Below are 17,890 nucleotides of genomic sequence, written 5' to 3'. Positions count from 1 at the left end.
AGAGAAGAATAAGACAGGGATTTACACCGAATGGGGTGGCTGATACAGACGTACTTAATACGCTGTAGGATTATGAGTATTCATAAAAGGAGAACCGTGCCCACAATTGAGCTTCCTGCCTCTTCACGGGTCCTATGTTCAAAAAATGGCAGTGCCAGCATGACCTGAGGGTGGAATTTTTGGCCTCTGAAGTCAGAGTTCATGAAGCAGGCTGGGCAAAGTGGCTCATGCCTGTAATCCCAGCACTTTGGGAGCCCGAGGCAGAGGATTGCCTGAGCCCAGGAATTCCAGATCAGCCTGGAGAACATAGTGAGACCCCGTCTCTACAAAAAAAGTAAATAAATAAATAAATAAATAAATAAATAAATAAATAAATGGCAAATCAGAGGACATGAAGACTGTGCCATGAAAACCCTGACTGTGTCAGAACCACTCCATGGTTGGTGGTTTCTTATCAGGAAGAAATACCTGTGGGTTGTTTTGAAGAAACCGCAAGAGAGAAGGGCCTGGCGGGAGGTTGGCTGATGTCAGATACCAGCCCAGGAGTCTTTGGAAAGGGCTGCTTTCTGTTTATCCCTTAGGGAAGAGAGCCTGTAGGTGTGTCTGATCTCCCACCCAGCCATGGCCAGGAACTCAGCTTTGGAGGTTTCTGGGGTCCCCTGGGCCAAGAGGAGGCCGATTCAGTTGGTTGGGGGCCTTAGGGTTTCATTTTTCTTTATTATTATTATTTTTTGAGATGGAGTCTCGCTCTGTCACACAGGCTGTAGTACAGTGGCGCTATCTCGGCTCACTGCAACCTCCATCTCCCAGATTCAAGCGATTCTCCTGCCTCAGCCTCCCGAGTGGTTGGGATTACAGGCATGCACCAGCATGCCCAGCTAATTTTTGAATTTTTAGTTGAGACGGGGTTTCACCATGTTAGTCAGGCTGGTTTTCAACTCCTGACCTCAGGTGATCCGCCTGCCTTGGTCTTCCAAAGTGCTGGGATTACAGGCATGAGTCACTGTGCCTGGCCATTTTTTTGAAACAGAGTCTTGCTCTGTCACCTAGGCTGGAGTGCAGTGGCATGATCTCAGCTCACCGCAACCTCTGTCTCCCGGGTTCAAGCGATTATCGTGCCTCAGCATCTTGAGTAGCTGGAATTACAGGCACGTGCCATGCCCGGCTAATTTTTGTATTTTTAGTAGAGACAGGGTTTCACCATGTTGACCAGGCTGGTCTCAAACTCCTGACCTCAAGTGATCCGCCTGTCTTGGCCTCCCAAAGTGCTGGGATGATAGGCGTGAGCCACCACACCTGGCCTCATTTTTATTTCTTTTTTTTGTTTGTTTGGAGACGGAGTCTCGCTGTGTCGCCCAGGCTAGAGCGCAATGGCGCGATCTTGGCACACTGCAACCTCTGCCTCCCGGGTTGAAGCGCTTCTCCCACCTCAGCCTCCCGAGTAGCTGGGACTACAGGCGTGTTGCCACCATGCCTAGCTAATTTTTGTATTTTTAGTAGAGACAGAGTTTCACCACATTGGCCAGACTGCTCTCAAACTCCTGACCTTAAGTGATCCGCCCGTCTCGGCCTCCCAAATTGCTGGGATTACAGGCATGAGCCACCACGGCCGGCGCACTGTTACTTCTGACTGTTCACCTGCCCATGGTCTGTGTAGTGGTGTCTGGTGGGAACCAGTGAGTGTGATTTTGAGGCAGGTCCTGCGACACCGCAGCCATGTTTTCAGGTCTCCTTTTCCTCTGCTAATGGTACCTCTTGCTTACAAAGTGCAGCCAGTGCAGGGGAATGCAGCCCCATGCATGAACAGTGCCCTCCGCTCCAAGGTTCCCAGCCCGCCTGCCCTCGGGATCCCCCCGATCTGCTATCCTGTCTTGCCGTAGACATTTCATGTGGCAATTTCCAGAGTCACTTTTCTGGCCAGTGTTGAAGATGGATAGCAAAGTTTGTTCTCTCTTAATTCTTCCAGATGCCCCTGGGCTGTCTGACCTCTCTTCACTAGTTGTCTCCAACAGCAGCTTTCATTTCCAAAGTGAGGCCAACCGCTTTGAGTATGTTCAGATTTCTTTTCTTTTCTTTTCTTCTTTCTTTCTGTCTTGTCTTGTCTTTTTCTTTCTTTCTTTCTTTCTTTCTTTCTTTTTCTTTCCTTTTTCTTTTTCTTTCTTTCCTTCTCGCTTTCTCTTTCTCTTCCTTTCTTCCTCTTTTCTTTTTCTTTCTTTCTTCCTTTCTTCCTTTCTTTCCTTTCTTCCTTTTTTTCCTTTCTTTCCTTTCTGTCTTTTGTTTCTTCTTTCATAGAGTTTTGCTCTTGTTGCCCAGGCTGGAGTGCAGTGGCATGATCTTGGCTCACGGCAGCCTCTGCCTCCCAGGTTCAAGCGATTCTCCTGCCTCAGCCTCCCGAGTAGCTGGGACTACAGGCCTGAGCCACCATGCCCAGCTTATTTTTTTGTATTTTTAGTAGAGACAGGGTTTCACCCTGTTGGTCAGGCTTGTCTCAAACTCCTGAACCTCAGGCGATCTACCCGCCTCGGCCTCCCAAAGTGCTGGGATTACAGGCGTGAGCCACTGCGCCTGGGCAGTCAGGTTTTCTGTGGCGGCTCCAGCCGTGACGGCCGGGGTCTGTGACACCCCATCTTCCGTGAGTGCAGCAGTGTTCATGCCCCAGTCGTTCTCTCTCTGTGTTTTCCGGGTGTCTGCACTGGGGCTGTCAGCACCCCAGACTCTGAAGGAGCAGCCCCCTCTGCGTGCCCCGAGGCCCATGTCCCCCTTTTCCCCGCTCCCTTCTGCTTGCAGGAGGCCCCATGTGATCGGGGACCCGCCTTGTGCCTCTGCAGGTCATGACGTCCCGCTGTTGGGGAGCTGCCATAGGACATGAATGGCGGGGCGTGGATGGCAGGGCGCGTCAGGGTCTGCAGGGCAGCAAGTGTGCTCTGGTCTGTCTTGCAGGTTTCAGAGGAGCGTGCTCGACCTTTCTCTCCAGTGGAGATTTGCCAAGCTGCCCAACAATGCCAAGCTGGAGATGGTGCCCACTTCCCGGAGCCGTGAGGGGCCTGAGAACATGGTGGGCGGTGCTCTGGGGGAGGCTGACTGTGTGGGGCACAGGATCGTTCAGCTGGCCAGGGATGGGGGACAGGGGACAGTGGGGGATGCTGGGGAAGGAGGGACATGAGTCTTAGCACCATTTCTGCCTTCCCTGGGTTGGGCCCAGGCAACTTTCTGTTTTTTGATAACTAGCAACTGAAAATGAGCATCTTATGTTTTTTTGTTTGTTTGTTTGTTTGTTTGTTTTGAGATGGAGTCTTGTTCTGTCACCCAGGCTGGAGTGCAGTGGCGCAATCTCGGCCCACTGCAATCTCCGCCTCCTGGGTTCACGCCGTTCTCCTGCCTCAGCCTCCTGAGTATCTAGGACTACAGGTGCCCGCCACCACACCTGGCTAATTTTTTTGTATTTTTAGTAGAGACGGGGTGTCACTGTGTTAGCCAGGATGGTCTCCATCTCCTGACCTCGTGATCCAGCCGTGCCTGTTTTTTTTTTGTTTTTTGTTTCTTTTTTCTGAAACAGAGTCTTGCTCTGTCACCCACACTGGAGTGCAATGGCACAATCTTGGCTCACGGCAACCTCTGCCTCCTGGGCTCAAGTGATTCTCCTGCCTCAGCCTCCCAAGTAACTGGGATTACAGGTGCCTGCCACCGTGCCTGGCTAATTTTTGTATTTTTAGTAGAGAGAGGGTTTCACCATGTTGGCCAGGCTGGTCTGGAACTGCTGACTTCATGATCTACCCACCTCGGCCTCCCAAATTCTCCCAAAGGATTGCAGGCATGCACCGCCGCATCCAGGCCACGTCATTCTTCATGTGGAAGTTTTTATTTCTTTCTGGGGTCAGTTGTACCTTCCTCGGCTCGGGGTGTCAGCAGCATTCACCGACCAGCCTGACCACCCGCTCATAGAATTGCCCAGAATGTTAGAGCCCAAAGCGCTGCATGGACGCCGCAAGGGCAGCATGTAATCCCGGCACTTTGGGAGGCCGAGGCGGGCAGATCACCTGAGGTCAGGAGTTTGGGACCAGCCTGGCCAACATAATGAAACCCCGTCTCTACTAAAAATACAAAAATTAGCCAAGGGTGGTGGCAGGTGCCTGTAGTCCCAGCTACTCGGGAGGCTGAGGCAGGAGAATGGCGTGAACCCGGGAGGCGGAGCTTGCAGTGAGCCGAGATTGTGCCGCCACTGCACTCCAGCCTGGGCGACAGAGTGAGACTTTGTCTCAAAAAAAAAAAAAAAGAGGCCGGGTGCGGTGGCTCACGCTTGTAATCCCAGCACTTTGGGAGGCCGAGGCGGGCGGATCACGAGGTCAGGAGATCGAGACCACGGTGAAACCCCGTCTCTACTAACAATACAAAAAACTAGCCGGGCGTGGTGGCGGGCGCCTGTAGTCCCAGCTACTCGGAGAGGCTGAGGCAGGAGAATGGCGCGAACCCGGGAGGCGGAGCTTGCAGTGAGCCGAGATCGCTCCACTGCACTCCAGCCTGGGCGACAGAGCGAGACTCCGTCTCAAAAAAAAAAAAAAAAAAAAAAGCAGCAAACATTTACCATCTCATGTGGCTTCTGAGGGTCAGGAATCTGGGAGCAGCTTAGCTCAGGGTCTCTCCTGAGGCTGCAGTCAGGCTCAGTGGAGCTGCAATCTTTTGAAGCCCCCACTGGGACACGAGGAGTGTCTCCAACACAGTTCCCTTCTGTGGCGCCTGCACGTACCCGCACATGTACCTGCACACACCCGCACACCAACACGCACACACACCCACACACACATGCACACACCCCCCACACACCTGCACACACCTGCTCACATACCTGCACACACCCGCACACACCTGCACACACTCCCGCACACACACTTGCAGACGTACCTGCCGACATACCTGCCTATACCTGCACATACCCCCGCACATGCACACACCCGCACACACACCTGCACACACACACACCTGCACACACCCGCACACACATGCATGTACCCGTACACACACCCGCACACATACCTGCACACGCTCACACACACGCCTGCACACGCTCACACACACGCCTGCACACACCTGCACGCACACATGCTGGTGCAGCCCTGCCGGGGAGCATCCATGGCCCTACTCCAGAGTACACTGGAGGGCAGCCTTCTCCGTGGGGGTCAGCCTCTCCCCGGAGGCCGGGGTGGGGCAGTCGCCTTCTCTGTGTCGGGAGAATCAGTCTGGGGTTTAGATGGAATATGGTTGCTTTTCTTCCTAAGGAAGTTTCTCATGTCTTGTACCCTCCAGGTTCGCATCGCTTTGCAGCTGGACGATGGCTCGAGGTTGCAGAACTCTTTCTGTTCAGGCCAGACCCTCTGGGAGCTTCTCAGCCATTTTGCACAGACCAGGTGAGCATCAGTGGGCTGGTGGGCTCTTCCCTACCCTGTTTGGTGGGGGAGCTGCTGTGGTTACTGGGTCTGGTCCAGAGCTGGACACCCAAGCTCTGTGCTGGCCTGTGGTGCCTCTTGGAGCTTTGCAGTCCTCAGTAGAGGAGGGGTGTGTGGGCTGCCGGTTCACGAGCAGCAGCCTAGGGGATGGGCTGGTCACAGCTCATCGTTCTGAGCTTCCTGGGCCCAGGGGCCCAGCCTTGCCCTCCTAGAAGAGTAGGGATGTGCTTCTGTCCTTGTGGGGGCCTGGTGAGCACTAAGGGGAGACGTTCAGTGCTGGGGGCAGGGCTCCCCATGCTTGATTCCCCCGATGAGATCATAAGTCTCTTTTTTTTAAGAGGCAGGGTCTCACTGTGTTGGTCACCTAGGCTGCTCTTGAACCCATGGGCTCACGCAATCCTCCCATCTCAGCCTCCCAAAGTGTTGGGATTACAGGCATGAGCTCCTGTGCCCCACCGGAAAATCTTCTTAATAGTGATTGGCTGGCTGGGCACAGTGGCTGACACCTGTAATCCCAGCACTTTGGGAGGCCGAGGCTGGTGGATCGCTTGAGCTCATGAGTTCTACACCAGCCTCGGCAACATAGCGAAACCCCTTCTCTACAAAAAATAGAAATGTTAGGCCAGGCATGGTGGTGCGTGTCTGTGGTCCCAGCTACGCTGGAGGCTGAGGTGGGAGAGTCACTTGAGCCCGGGAGGCGGAGGTTGCAGTGAGCTGAGATTGCACCACTGCACTCCAGCCTGGGCGACAGAACGAGACTCTGTCTCAAAATAAATAAATAAATAAAAATAATTAATTGGTGTGTATCCGTTTCTGTCGGTTAATGGTTTAAACATTCTTCCTGAATGTGTCAAAATGGGTGCTTTGTCAATTTGGGTCTTTTCGTCGTTGGCTGGAAGTCTCCGTCCACAGTAAAAGGCTCAGCAGAATGGAAGGGACTTGGGGCTGGGGTTTGCTGTGAGCTGGGGGGTTCTCGCCCTCCCCGGGCCTCGGTTTCCTCACTTGTGTCCCGGCTAGTGTGTGGATGGGGTGAGTTCATGTGTTGAGGACCAAGCGCAGGGCCTGTGGGAAGGTGACCATGCGTCGGGCGCTGGAAAGGTGACCGCGCGTCAAGCGCTGGGAAGGTGACCATGCGTTGGGTGCTGGGAAGGTGACTGTTGTGTCGGGTGCGATCGGTGGCCCCAGGGCTGGGCCTGCTCCTGTCTGACAGTAGTACCGCGCTGCACTGGCACGGGTGTTGTGTTCATGGGTGAGGGCACTGAGGTCTGCAGGTTGGGTCTCAGTGGTCATGGGGATGGAAGCCACCCCAGAGGCTGTCGGGGTGAATGGAGGCCCCTGGGGATGGCAGCGGGTTAAGCACGAGCACGGAATTCTCCCTCCCAAAACGCAACTCAGACAACAGTGACGGAGCCTAAGAGCAAAGCTGAAGCCACGGTCAGGGGTGAGCGGGACCCGAGGCAGGAGGTAACGGACCCTAAGAGAAAAGCGAAGCCATGGGTAGGGGTGAGCGGGACCCGAGCCAGGAGTGGTGCCAGGCAGGGAGGCGGGCAGCCCCAGGTGCTGTGTGGGCACTGGGTGAGGAGCAGGGATCCCGGCGGCCTGGCTCTGTGCTGCTTCCTGAGACGAGTGGCAGAGGGCGAGAAGAAAACCAAACAGCATGGGGAACAGAAGTCGGGAAAGATGCACACTCTGCTGCAGCCCTGCCCGGGATGCCCTGAGACACAGCCAGATGCCCCGCAACACCCACGTGACACCCACACGACGGAAGAGCATGGCTGTGACGAGTGACAGGTGCGGGACCCTTCAGGAAGATGTCCACAGCATATGGAAGGAAATGCCCCTGGGCCAGGTGGTGCCCCCGGGCGTGAACAGAATCCAGTGCTCCCACGGGCACGGGTGCTTGGTGAGGGCCGTCCTCCTTGGCTGTGCTGTCAGTCCTCAGATGGGGATGGAGGTAAGGAAATGGCCCACAGTGGCCTGGGGCTGCCACTCGGGAGGGGCTGAGGGCATCTGGAGAGGTGGGGCCGGCATTGTGGTAGCATAAGCCTCTTCAACAGACTTTGTAAACCTCGTGTGAAAGTTAGTTTAAGAAACAACAGGCGTGGCGGTTCTGGAGGTGGCTTTGGTGGTGGCTTTGGAGGTGGCTGTGGGGGTGGGTTTGGGCACTTTGGAGGAGGTTGCAGTGAGCCGAGATCGCACCATCGCACTCCAGCCTGGGCGATGAGCAAAACTCCGTCTCAAAAAAACAAAAAAACAATAAAAAGAAACAACAGGGCTGGGCACGGTGGCTCACACCTGTAATCGCAGCACTTTGGGAGGCCGAGGCGGGTGGATCACAAGGTCAGGAGTTCGAGACCAGCCTGGCCAATATGGTGAAACTCCATCTCTACTAAAAATACAAAAATTAGCCGGGTGTGGTGGTGGGTGCCTGTAGTCCCAGCTACTCAGTAGGCCGAGGCAGAAGAATTGCTTGAACCCAGGAGGTGGAGGTTGCAGTGAGCTGAGATTGCACTTCAGCCTGGGCAACAGAGCGAGACTCCGTCTCAAAAAAAAAAAAAAAAAAAAAAGAAACAACAGGAGTGGCTGGGCGTGGTGGCTCATGCCTGTAATTCCAGCCCTTTGGGAGGCCGAGGTGGGTGGATCACCTGAGGTCAGGAGTTCGAGACCAGCCTGGCCAACGTGGAGAAAACCCATCTCTACTAAAAATACAAAAATTAGCTGGGCACAATGGCTCATGCTTGTAGTCCCAGCTACTCAGGAGGCAGGAGAATCACTTGAACCCAGGAGGCGGAGGTTGTAGTGAGCTGAGATTGCACCACTGCACTCCAGCCTGGGTGACAAAGCAGGACTCTGTCTCAAAAACAAAAAACAAAAAACAAACAAAAAAAAAACAGGGCCAAGTGGGGCAGCTCTTTTGAGAAACCAGGGACAGCAGGAGGCGGTGGGGCTGTTGGTGGTGAAGCCCGGAGCCCCCAGCCTGTGGCCCTGGTCTGTGTGGCAGTGTGGGTCTGTCTGCGGGTGTGTCTGCACGTACACCTCATTTGATGAACACTCACACCTGTGGTGGAGAGTGATTTGTGGCTGACTCTTGTTGCTGGTGAATATGCTGTGGACATCTTCCTGAAGGGTCCCGCACCTGTCACTCGTCACAGCCATGCTCTTCCGTCGTGTGGGTGTCATGTGGGTGTTGCGGGGCATCTGGCTGTGTCTCAGGGCATCCCGGGCAGGGCTGCAGCAGAGTGTGCAGCCTGAGGCCTTTGCACCTGGTCACCCACCCCAGCTCCTCCCGTGGGCTAAATTCCAGAGGTGGAATTTAAGATAGGGCTTCTTTACATTTCATCTGCAGGCCGGGCATGGCGGCTCTCACCTGTAATCCCAGCACTTTGGAAAGCTGAGGCTGGCGGATCACCTGAGGTCAGGAGTTTGAGACCAGCCTGGCCAACATGGTGAAACGCCATCTCTACTAAAAATACAAAAATTAGCTGGGTGTGGTGGTGGGCGCCTGTAATCCCAGCTACTTGGGAGGCTGAGGCAGGAGAATCGCTTGAACCCAGGGGGTGGAGGTTGTAGTGAGCTGACATCACACCACTGCATTCCAGCCTGGGTGACAGAGCAAGACTCTGTCTCAGAAACAAATAAATAATAAATAAATAAATTTCTAAAAGCTCAGACCCAAGCTTTGTCCCAGAAGCTGGAGTTTGCTAACCACGGAGCAGGATGTGGACGAGGTTTCGTGGTGGGTGGCGTTGCCAGCCCCACGGTGAGGGTGGAGTGCCCGGTGGGCTCTGTGCTGGGAACTGGTCCCCAGCAGGTCTGCACGAGGGAGGGAGGCTCTCGTGCCTAGTGTCCCTGCACTGGCCCAGGAGGCTTGAGGAGGCCTTGGGGGCTCCAGGTATCCGCAGAGTGGGACAGGCGGGAAGCCAATGTTTCTCCGTTCGTGTGTTTCGGAGGAGGTCTGAGTCCAGGGACGGTATAAGCGCTGTGCTTGGAAGGGGCGTTCTGAGGCTGGGGGCTGCAGGCCTGTAGCCTGCCCAGGAGTTGCCCTGGGACAGAGCCTGTTTTGTGTATTTGGGGACCCCTGGGTGATTTCCTTGGATGGACACCGCCACATGTTTGAAACGTCGCAGCTCCACTGCGAGGGTGTTACTGTAGCACGCAGCCCCGGCCCGACCAGCGTCTCGAGCAGCAGGGGCCTTAGGGATACCAGTGAGCCACACATGTCGGCCACGGAGGTGACTGACATTTTCTTTTCTTTCACCCAGGCTGGAGTGCAGTGGTGCGATCTTGGCTCACTGCAACCTCCGCCTCCCGGGTTCAAGCAATTCTCCTGCCTCAGCCACCTGAGTAGCTGGGATTACTGGCGCACGCCATCACACCTGGCTAATTTTTGTATTTTTTTAGTGGGGACAGGGTTTCACCATGTTGGCCAGGCTGGTCTCAAACTCCAGACCTCAGGTGATCAGCCCGCCTCGGCCTCCCAAAGTGCTGGGATTATAGGTGTGAGCCACCGCACCCGGCCAATGACTCACTTTTTCTTGTAACCGCATTAAAGAAGAAATAAAAACAGGTGTCATTAATTATAGTACTATGTGTAATTAACTCAGTATACCCAAAATACGACTTCCTGGACACAGTCAGTAGAAAAGTGAGCCATCTCATGCTCTTGTTGTGCAAAGTCCTTGAGACCTGCGTGTATTGTGCACTTGGAGCATCTCGGTCTGGGCCGGGTCCTCGCGGACTAGCCGCTCCTCCGCCCTGCTTCTCAGGCTCTGCCGCAGGGAGGGCACCAGGAGATGGAGGCTGCACGCTGCTGGCTTCGAGCTTTCCCATTTTCCCTATAGTCTGAAGATTCTGCCCAGCAGAGGGGTGTGAACAGTCACACCGAGCTCTGGGGGACACTGCTCTCCGCCTGCCTGCTGGGCCAAAGATCTGAGTTTGGGATCTTTATGATGTGAAATGTGCCTTCCGTGATAGGAGACACATGAGATGGAAATGAGGATTTCACGGCCTATGAGCCCTGGGGGTACACGGCCTTCCTGGAGGCACCCAGAGGAGGAAAGGGAGTACCTTTCTGACCAGCATCTTTGCTGGGGTACAGGTTGTTATGCTAACGGGTTTCCTATGAGGAGTTTCTCTCCGTGGGTTTAGAGCCAGCAGGCACGAGCCCCAGGAGGTCATACTGTGACTCGGGGGATACTGTGGCACGTCTGGGCAGTCCACGAGGGCAGGCGGGCGAGTCCCGTAGTTTGAATCCCACTTCCCATAGGGACCTGGTTGCCAGGGAGCAGTGGTGAAAGGCAGGGGTGTGGATGGACCATGCTGAGCTGCTGGGAGCAGGAAAAGAACTGGGGACTGTTGTGGGTGACCGAGACCTGCCCTGGAACGATGCCGAGGGTGAGCCGTGGGAACTCACACAGCAGCTGAGCCGCTTTCCGTCTGAAGACCGTGAGGGAGCAGGGTGGGCTCTCTGTAAATGTCAGATTCACGAGCTCGGCCATGGAGGGGATTTGCCCTCTCTCAGAGGTGCTCCCGAGCTGTGCTGGCTTGGGCACCCCAGGTGGAAGTAGCCCCCAGTGTGCCCAGCCCCCGGCTGGATCTCTTCCCAGGCCCCCAGCCCTCTGCTCCCAGCCTTGACTCAGTGCTTGGGGTCTGGCTGAGTGAATCTCAGCCCGTTCCTCCTTCTGTAGGTAAAGCTGTGGCTCTGGGAAAGCCGGATGATTTCTGCAGCCCTCTGGGTGTGCTGGGGTGCAGGGATGGGCTGCTGGTGAGGGCAGGGCTCTGCCAGGTGGAGCACTGGCCTATGGCCACACTCAGGGTGGGTCTGTACATGCTGCCGGGCCAGCTCAGAGCTCTGGGGCCCATCCCTGTCTGTCGCTGCCCGTCCCTGTCCATCCCTGTCCATCCCTGTCCATCCTTGTCTATCCCTGTCCGGACCTGGCTGTGTTGAGAAGGCGGGAGCCTGCCCCAGGCTCTCCCAGGCTCTGTCCAGCCGCTTGGCGGCTGGGCTGTCATGTGGTGGGTGGTGCCCTCTGCGGGCCTCCCTGAGCCCAGTGGCTCCTGGTCTGCAGCCACAGCGTCTGTTCCCGGCAGGGCGCATGCCACTGCCTGGGCTCTTGTCAGCACCTGTGTTTGCGCCCGGCTTTGTCAGACCCAGACAGGACATGAACACAGAGAGCTCTAGACTCATGGCCTTGTCCCCAGCACACAGCCACGCCGCCTTGCCGGAGTGGGGCCCCAGTGGGGCGGGATTTGTGGTGCATAAAGAATATGCCCACGAAGCCAACAGCAGAGGCGTGTCTGCCCTCCTAGCCGTCCCACTGGCTTCTGGCCCTGGCTGGGTGGGGAGCTGTGCTGGCTGGAGAGTGCGTGAGAGTGTGCCAGTACCCTGCTGCGAGCAGGCACCCCCGGAAGCGCACCACAGCACCCGGTCTTGTGTTTCTGGCTTCAGAGCATGGTGTCTGGTGGCTTGGCCTGGCCTGGGGTCCCCGGGAGACCCTGGGTCTTGCCCCTGCGGACATTGAGACTTGCAGAGGTCTGCGTGGGGGAGGGGGAGTGGCTCCGCCATGCACAAGGGGCTGTGTCTCCTCGGGCGCTGGAATTTCCCCCGGGCCCTGTCGTCCTGTGCACTGGGCCGGCGCAGAAGGTCTGGAACCCATTGCCGGCCGCCCCTCCCTGAGATCCTGCACGAGGGAGGGAATCTGATCCCTCTAGAGGAGCCGCACATCAAAGCCGGGCTGGCGTTTGATGTCACGCTGCTGTGCTCTGTCCCTGTTTGTGATTTGAGGTCCCCAAGCTGGCGGTCAGTGCCAGGGAAGGACTGCGAGTTGGGACTCTGGCCACCACTCGGCCCAGGGCTCCCCAGCCATAGATAAGCGGCCTCGTGACCATCTCCGGGCCCCTGGCCATCTGTGTCATGCTGGCGAGCAGGGACCCTGGGCCCTCCCTGTCCCCCTTCCTGGCCCTGGGGGCTATGCTTCCTTGAGGCCTCTCTCTGCCTCTGTCCAGGTTCTGCGCTGGCGCATTTTGAGGCCTTGTGTTTTCCTGAGCCCTGGGTCTCGGGGCCTCTGGGCCGAGTCTCCAGCCATTTGGAGGGAAGGCAAATCCAAGGCCCTTTGTTGGCTGCTCTGTGGGACGGGAGCTCAGCGAGTGTGTCCCAGCCTGTGCACAGAGGACACCCGCCGTGTGTGTGTGGTGCGCACGTGTTCCACAGGCGAGAGGTCATCCGGGAAGGGGCTCCATTTTAGGCAGTGGACCCAGGGAGACCACGGGGCTAAGTCCACGGCCCTGTGGGGCCTCTGCAGCCAGACCAGGCTGTCAGAGTCGGGGCCTGGATGGGAAAGGGATGCCCCTCCCACAGGAGTGAGGACGTGAAAAATAGAGGCCACAAAATGAAACACGTCAAACCCACGCACGTGGCCGAGTCCCCAGGTGGTGGGGCTGGGCCTGTCCTGTGTGTGGCACCTCGGGCTTTTCTGCTTGGTCTATTCTCATTTCACAGAGGCGAGTCCTGCCCTTTTGTTTTGTTTTGTTTTGAGACAGAGTCTCGCTCTGTCTCCCATGCTGGAGCGCAGTGGCTCGATCTTGACTCACTGCAAGCTCCGCCTCCCGGGTTCATGCCATTCTCCTGCCTCAGCCTCCCGAGTAGCTGGGACTACAGGTGCCCGCCACCACGCCTGGCTAATTTTTTGTATTTTTAGTAGAGACGGGGTTTCACTGTGTTAGCCAGGATGGTCTCGATCTCCTGACCTTGTGATCTGCCCTCCTCAGCCCCCCAAAGTGCTGGGATTACAGGCATGAGCCACCGTGCCCGGCTGAGTCCTGCCCTTTCAAGTAGGTCAGCAGATCCCAGGGTCAGGGGCACAGTGAGTGCACAGTGGACCCCTGTGGCCCTGTAAGCACACAGGTGGGTTCAGCCAGAGGCCGGGAGCTCCTGTCCCAGGATCCTGCTCTGTGCATGGATGTGCATGCGTGTCTCGACCTGGACACTGCGGCACCGTGTCCTCTGACTCTCCCAGTACCCCCCATCCCGGGGTGTTACTGCAAGCGGTTTCCAGCTCAGCTCTTACCTAATCTTTATGCCCTGTGTTCTGGTCACCAGCTCAGCCCGTCTTCCTGTCCCACCTGAGCCCTTGCAAGGCACACTGGCCATAGGGCCTGGCAGGGCACCTGCATGACCTGAGGCTGGCCCTGGCCTCCCCTTTGCCTAGGCTGTGGCCATCTGCCCCCTCCTCTTGGATTCCCCTCCCTGGGGAGGGACTGATCAGGGGACATCTGCAAGGAAGGCCTGAGACGGGCTTTTGTTTTTCTCAGTGGGGAGGATTTCACGGTGGGGAGTTGGAAACGCAGAGGCAAGCCTGCCTCATGCAGCAGGTGCCACCAGCAGTTCACATGCTCTGGGGCTGGATGTGGCGGCATGCGCCCGTCTCCCGGGCTGCTGTGCACGTCAGGCATGTGTGGGAGGCGTGCTACATATGCATGCCCACCCACAGCTGTGCCTCCTGGGGGGCCAGGCTCAGAAAGACACTGGTGGCAGAGTCCGACATGGACTTAAGCACAGCCTCCCCAGCCACAGGCAAGCGGGCGTGAGCGGAGTGCAGCGCCCCTCCCTCCATGCTTTGGTGACATCAGGCATCGGCACTGAAGGAGGACAGCAGGCAGTGGAGACAGGGGCGCCTCCTCTTAGTGGGCGGCTTTAGATGAGAGCCCAGACCTCGATATCCTCACTCTCAGGCTTCTGAGAGCCTCATTCTGGAGCCACGCTGCTTGCCCCTCCCGTGTGGCCCCTGGGCCCTGCTGGCAGCTCCACGTCCTGCCAGCAGCCCCGAGACTGGGGGTGGGGGGAGCCCCCAGGCCACGCACCGCAGGCCAGCGTCCTTGGGAGCGCCCCCGGCTGTCAGGTGCCTCCTCCTGGTGGTTGTGGGGTGCAGTGGGGCTGAGGTCTGTGGCCTGGGCCTGGGCCTGGGACGCTGTCCTGGGTGGGCGCTGGGTGAGGGCCCCACACTTTTGCCTTCCGAATCTGCTGCCCCAGGGCCTCCGTGGCACTGGCTGAGGTGCCCTGGGGTACCTGATGGTTTCTTTCCTCTCCTCCCAGGGAGTGCCTGCAGCACCCCAGCGGGGCTACCCCAGTCTGCGTGTACACGAGGGATGAGGTAGGCGGCCCGCTCTTGCTCACCCAGTCCCCGCTCACTCTCAGCCCACTTTCCAACTGGAAAATCTGCTCTCCCGCAGCCGTCTCCAGGGCAGTGGCGGGAGACTCGGGCTCTTGAAAGCACGACGTGTTTCATGGAAAAAGAGGGAGTGGCCGGCCCTCGGAGCCCGGGCTGCCCCGAAACCTCCCTCGGCGCCCTGTTTGTTTTTTCAGCTTCTCTCAAAGCCCAAGAGTCACAAAAGTGGTTTCATTTAATAAATATTTGCTTTGCTCGGTGTTTTGATCATTTTCAAAACCGAGCGTGGCGTGGCGCAAGCAAAGCCCGCCGTGGCGGGACCCTCCTAGCGCTCGTCCCTGGCCTCACAGGGGCCTTTTGTTTCCACCCTGGCTGAGTGCCCTTTGCTGGGGTGGGGGGGCAGTGGCCCGGAGGGGCCCTGGGGGACCAGGACACTCCCCCCATTTATCCCCAGCTGGAAGCTCCCTGGCCAGGGCTGTGATGTGGAGGTTCAGGTCTCCGTCCTCCCTCGAGGGGATAAGCCACGAGGCTTAGGACGCAGGCCCAGCACTGGCCTGAGGCTGTGGCCCCCAGGGACCCTTACACCCTTTGGCTTTTGTGCTGGGCCCTTGACTGTGCCCTCGCTAGAGGCAGCTTCTCCACCCCTTCCTCACAGATCAGAGTTAGCTTGTGGGACGTGGCCAGCCAGGCCCGAGCCCTGCCCACCCCGAGCCGAGCACCAGGAATGGCCGCCCCTGTGGGTGACAGCACGTCCCTGCCTCTCCCGCTCCAGGCAGTGGGTCCTGGCACCAGGCCCTCCTCGTGCAGCCCAGCTCTGCCAGCCCAGGCCTCAGCTTGGGTCCCAGCTGCAGAGACCAGGCTGGGGGCGACAGGGTCAGGCATGGGCAGCAGGTCCTGCCCCGGCTGCAGACCAGACTCAAGCTGGGCCTTGTGGAGGGTGTGGACCGGCAGGGGCCAGATGTAGGGGGTGGGTAGGATGGAGGCTGGAGAGGGCATGCGGCCTGTGGTCCTGGTGATGCTGGTGCCCAGAGGTGATGCGGTGCCTGGAGCCAGAGCGCAGAGGGCTTCCCTGGGCTCTGGGGTGCTGGTGCGAGACCCACCTGTCCTGGCTGCTCCTATAGGTGACGGGTGAAGCTGCCCTGCGGGGCACGACGCTGCAGTCGCTGGGCCTGACCAGGGGTAGCGCCACCATCAGGTAAGGGCTGGGGCCGAGGAGTCGATTCAGCTAAAAAACGTGGCCTCAAGAGAAAGGAGAAAGGACACGTGGCAAGTGGGGAGAAGGTGTGCCCAGGCCCTCGTCACGGAGGGCGCCTGGCGGCCTCTGCCTGCCTGTGGGTGTGGGGGCTGGACTGCCCCGACCTCATCTCTGTGTCCCCCAGAGGGGCGGTGGATCTTGGGAGGGTGTGTGGGGCAGGAGGAGAGGGTGAGCCGGGGCCGGGAGAGGGTGAACCGGGGGTGGGAGAGGGTGAGCCGGGGACGGGAGAGGGTGAGCCGGGGGCGGGAGTGGGTGAGCCGGGGCCGGGAGAGGGTGAGCCGGGGACAGGCACCACAAGGTGCTTCCCTTGTTCTCTGGCCCCACTCAGGTTTGTCATGAAGCGCTGCGACCCCGTGGGCAAGACCCCAGGAAGCCTGGGCTCGTCAGCGTCGGCTGGCCAGGCAGCCGCCAGTGCTCCACTTCCCTTGGAATCTGGGGAGCTCAGCCACGGCGACTTGAGCCGTCGGGAGGACGCAGACACCTCAGGGCCCTGCTGCGAGCACACTCAGGAGAAGCAGAGCACAAGGGCACCCGCACCGGCTCCCTTCGTTCCTTTCTCGGGCGGGGGACAGAGACTGGGGGGCCCTCCTGGGCCCACGAGGCCTCTGACATCATCTTCAGCTAAGGTGCCGAAGTCCCTCTCCAGCCCTGGAGGCCCCTCGAAGCCAAAGAAGTCCAAGTCAGGCCAGGATCCCCAGCAGGAGCGGGAGCCGGAGCCGGAGCAGGAGCCGGAGCCGGTAAAAGGGGCCCCGGGCCTTGGGACTTAGGGGTGTGCTTTCTCCTGACGTGGTAGCCCTGCGTGGCTTTAGCTGGTCAGCCTGGTGGCATGGCAGTGATGCAGGGCAGAGGAACCCAAAAGTGGGGCTCCGGCCAGGAGGATTCTGGCTTCACCCAGGAAGGAATTTAGGGGTAAGCAGGTGGTAGAGAAAGTAGCTTTACCGAGACGGTGGCTGTGTCTGCTCCGGGATGAGGCCGTGTCCGCTCCGGGATGAGACCATGTTGGCTCCATGACAAGGCGGCAACCGTGTCAGCTCCCTGTTGGCTCCGTGATGTGTGACAGAGCAGGGCTGCCCTGGGGTAGTGCGTGGAGGGCAGCAGCTCAGGGCATGGCCGCGGTCACATTTACATCCACTCAACTACATGCACATTAAGGGGGGGTATTCAGAAATCTCTAGAAAAGAGGTGGTAACTTCCGGGTTATGGCCAGGAAAAGGGTGAGCTGTGGTGGCGCTGGTGGACACATCAGCCAGTCTTCAATCTGGTCTGGAATCAAGCCCCACCTCCTACCTGAGCAGGGTCACTGGGCTTGTTCTTAATTTCTCAGACAAATGATTTTTCTGGTTTTTTTTTTTTTTTTTTTGAGACAGAGTCTCACTCTGTCACTAGGCGGGAGTGCAGTGGCGTGATCTCGGCTCACTGCAACCTCCGCCTCCCAAGTTCAAGTGATTACTCCTGCCTCAGCCTCCCAAGTAGCTGGGACTACAAGCACGCACCACCACGCCCAGCTAATTTTTTTGTATTTTTAGTAGAGACAGGGTTTTACCATGTTGGCCAGGATGGTCTCAATCTCTTGACCTCGTGATCCACCTCGGCCTCCCAAAGTGCTGGGATTACAGGCGTGAGCCACCGTGCCCGGCTCTTTTTTCTGATTTTAAACCACCTTTACTGAGGCACCCACTTCTTTTTTTTTTTTTTTTTGAGATGGAGTTTTGCTCTTGTTGCCCAGGCTGGAGTGCGGTGGCGCACTTTCAGCTCACTCCTCCACCTCCCAGGTTCAAGCGATTCTCCTGCCTCAGCCTCCCGAGTAGCTGGGACTACAGGCGTGTGCCACCACGCCCAGCTAATTTTTGTATTTTTACTAGAGACGTGGTTTCACCATGTTGACCAGGCTGGTCTCAAACTCCTGACCTCAGGTGATCTGCCCACCCCAGCCTCCCAAAGTGCTGGGATTACAGGTGTGAGCCACCGTGCCTTGTCTTTTTTTCATTTTTTTGAAACGGAGTCTCGCTCTGTCACCCAGGCTGGAACGC

At 57.8% G+C, this 17,890-nt stretch overlaps 1 protein-coding gene across 1 annotated transcript in view; it reads left to right on the top strand.

Annotated features, from left to right (window-relative positions):
- Positions 1-17,890, top strand: part of LOC100596365 (ASPSCR1 tether for SLC2A4, UBX domain containing) — a 39,954-nt gene that overhangs the window by 3,112 nt on the left and 18,952 nt on the right. The window contains exons 3-7 of the mRNA XM_030827626.1: positions 2,941-3,055; positions 5,302-5,402; positions 14,533-14,590; positions 15,727-15,800; positions 16,189-16,597. Of these exons, the coding sequence (XP_030683486.1) occupies positions 2,941-3,055; positions 5,302-5,402; positions 14,533-14,590; positions 15,727-15,800; positions 16,189-16,597 (757 nt within the window). The remainder of the gene's footprint in view (positions 1-2,940; positions 3,056-5,301; positions 5,403-14,532; positions 14,591-15,726; positions 15,801-16,188; positions 16,598-17,890) is intronic.

Source organism: Nomascus leucogenys, chromosome 14, assembly GCF_006542625.1.
Source record: "Nomascus leucogenys isolate Asia chromosome 14, Asia_NLE_v1, whole genome shotgun sequence".
NCBI lineage: Eukaryota > Metazoa > Chordata > Mammalia > Primates > Hylobatidae > Nomascus > Nomascus leucogenys.
Note: the sequence above shows the minus strand (reverse complement) of the source record. Positions and strands in the feature narration are given on the sequence as shown.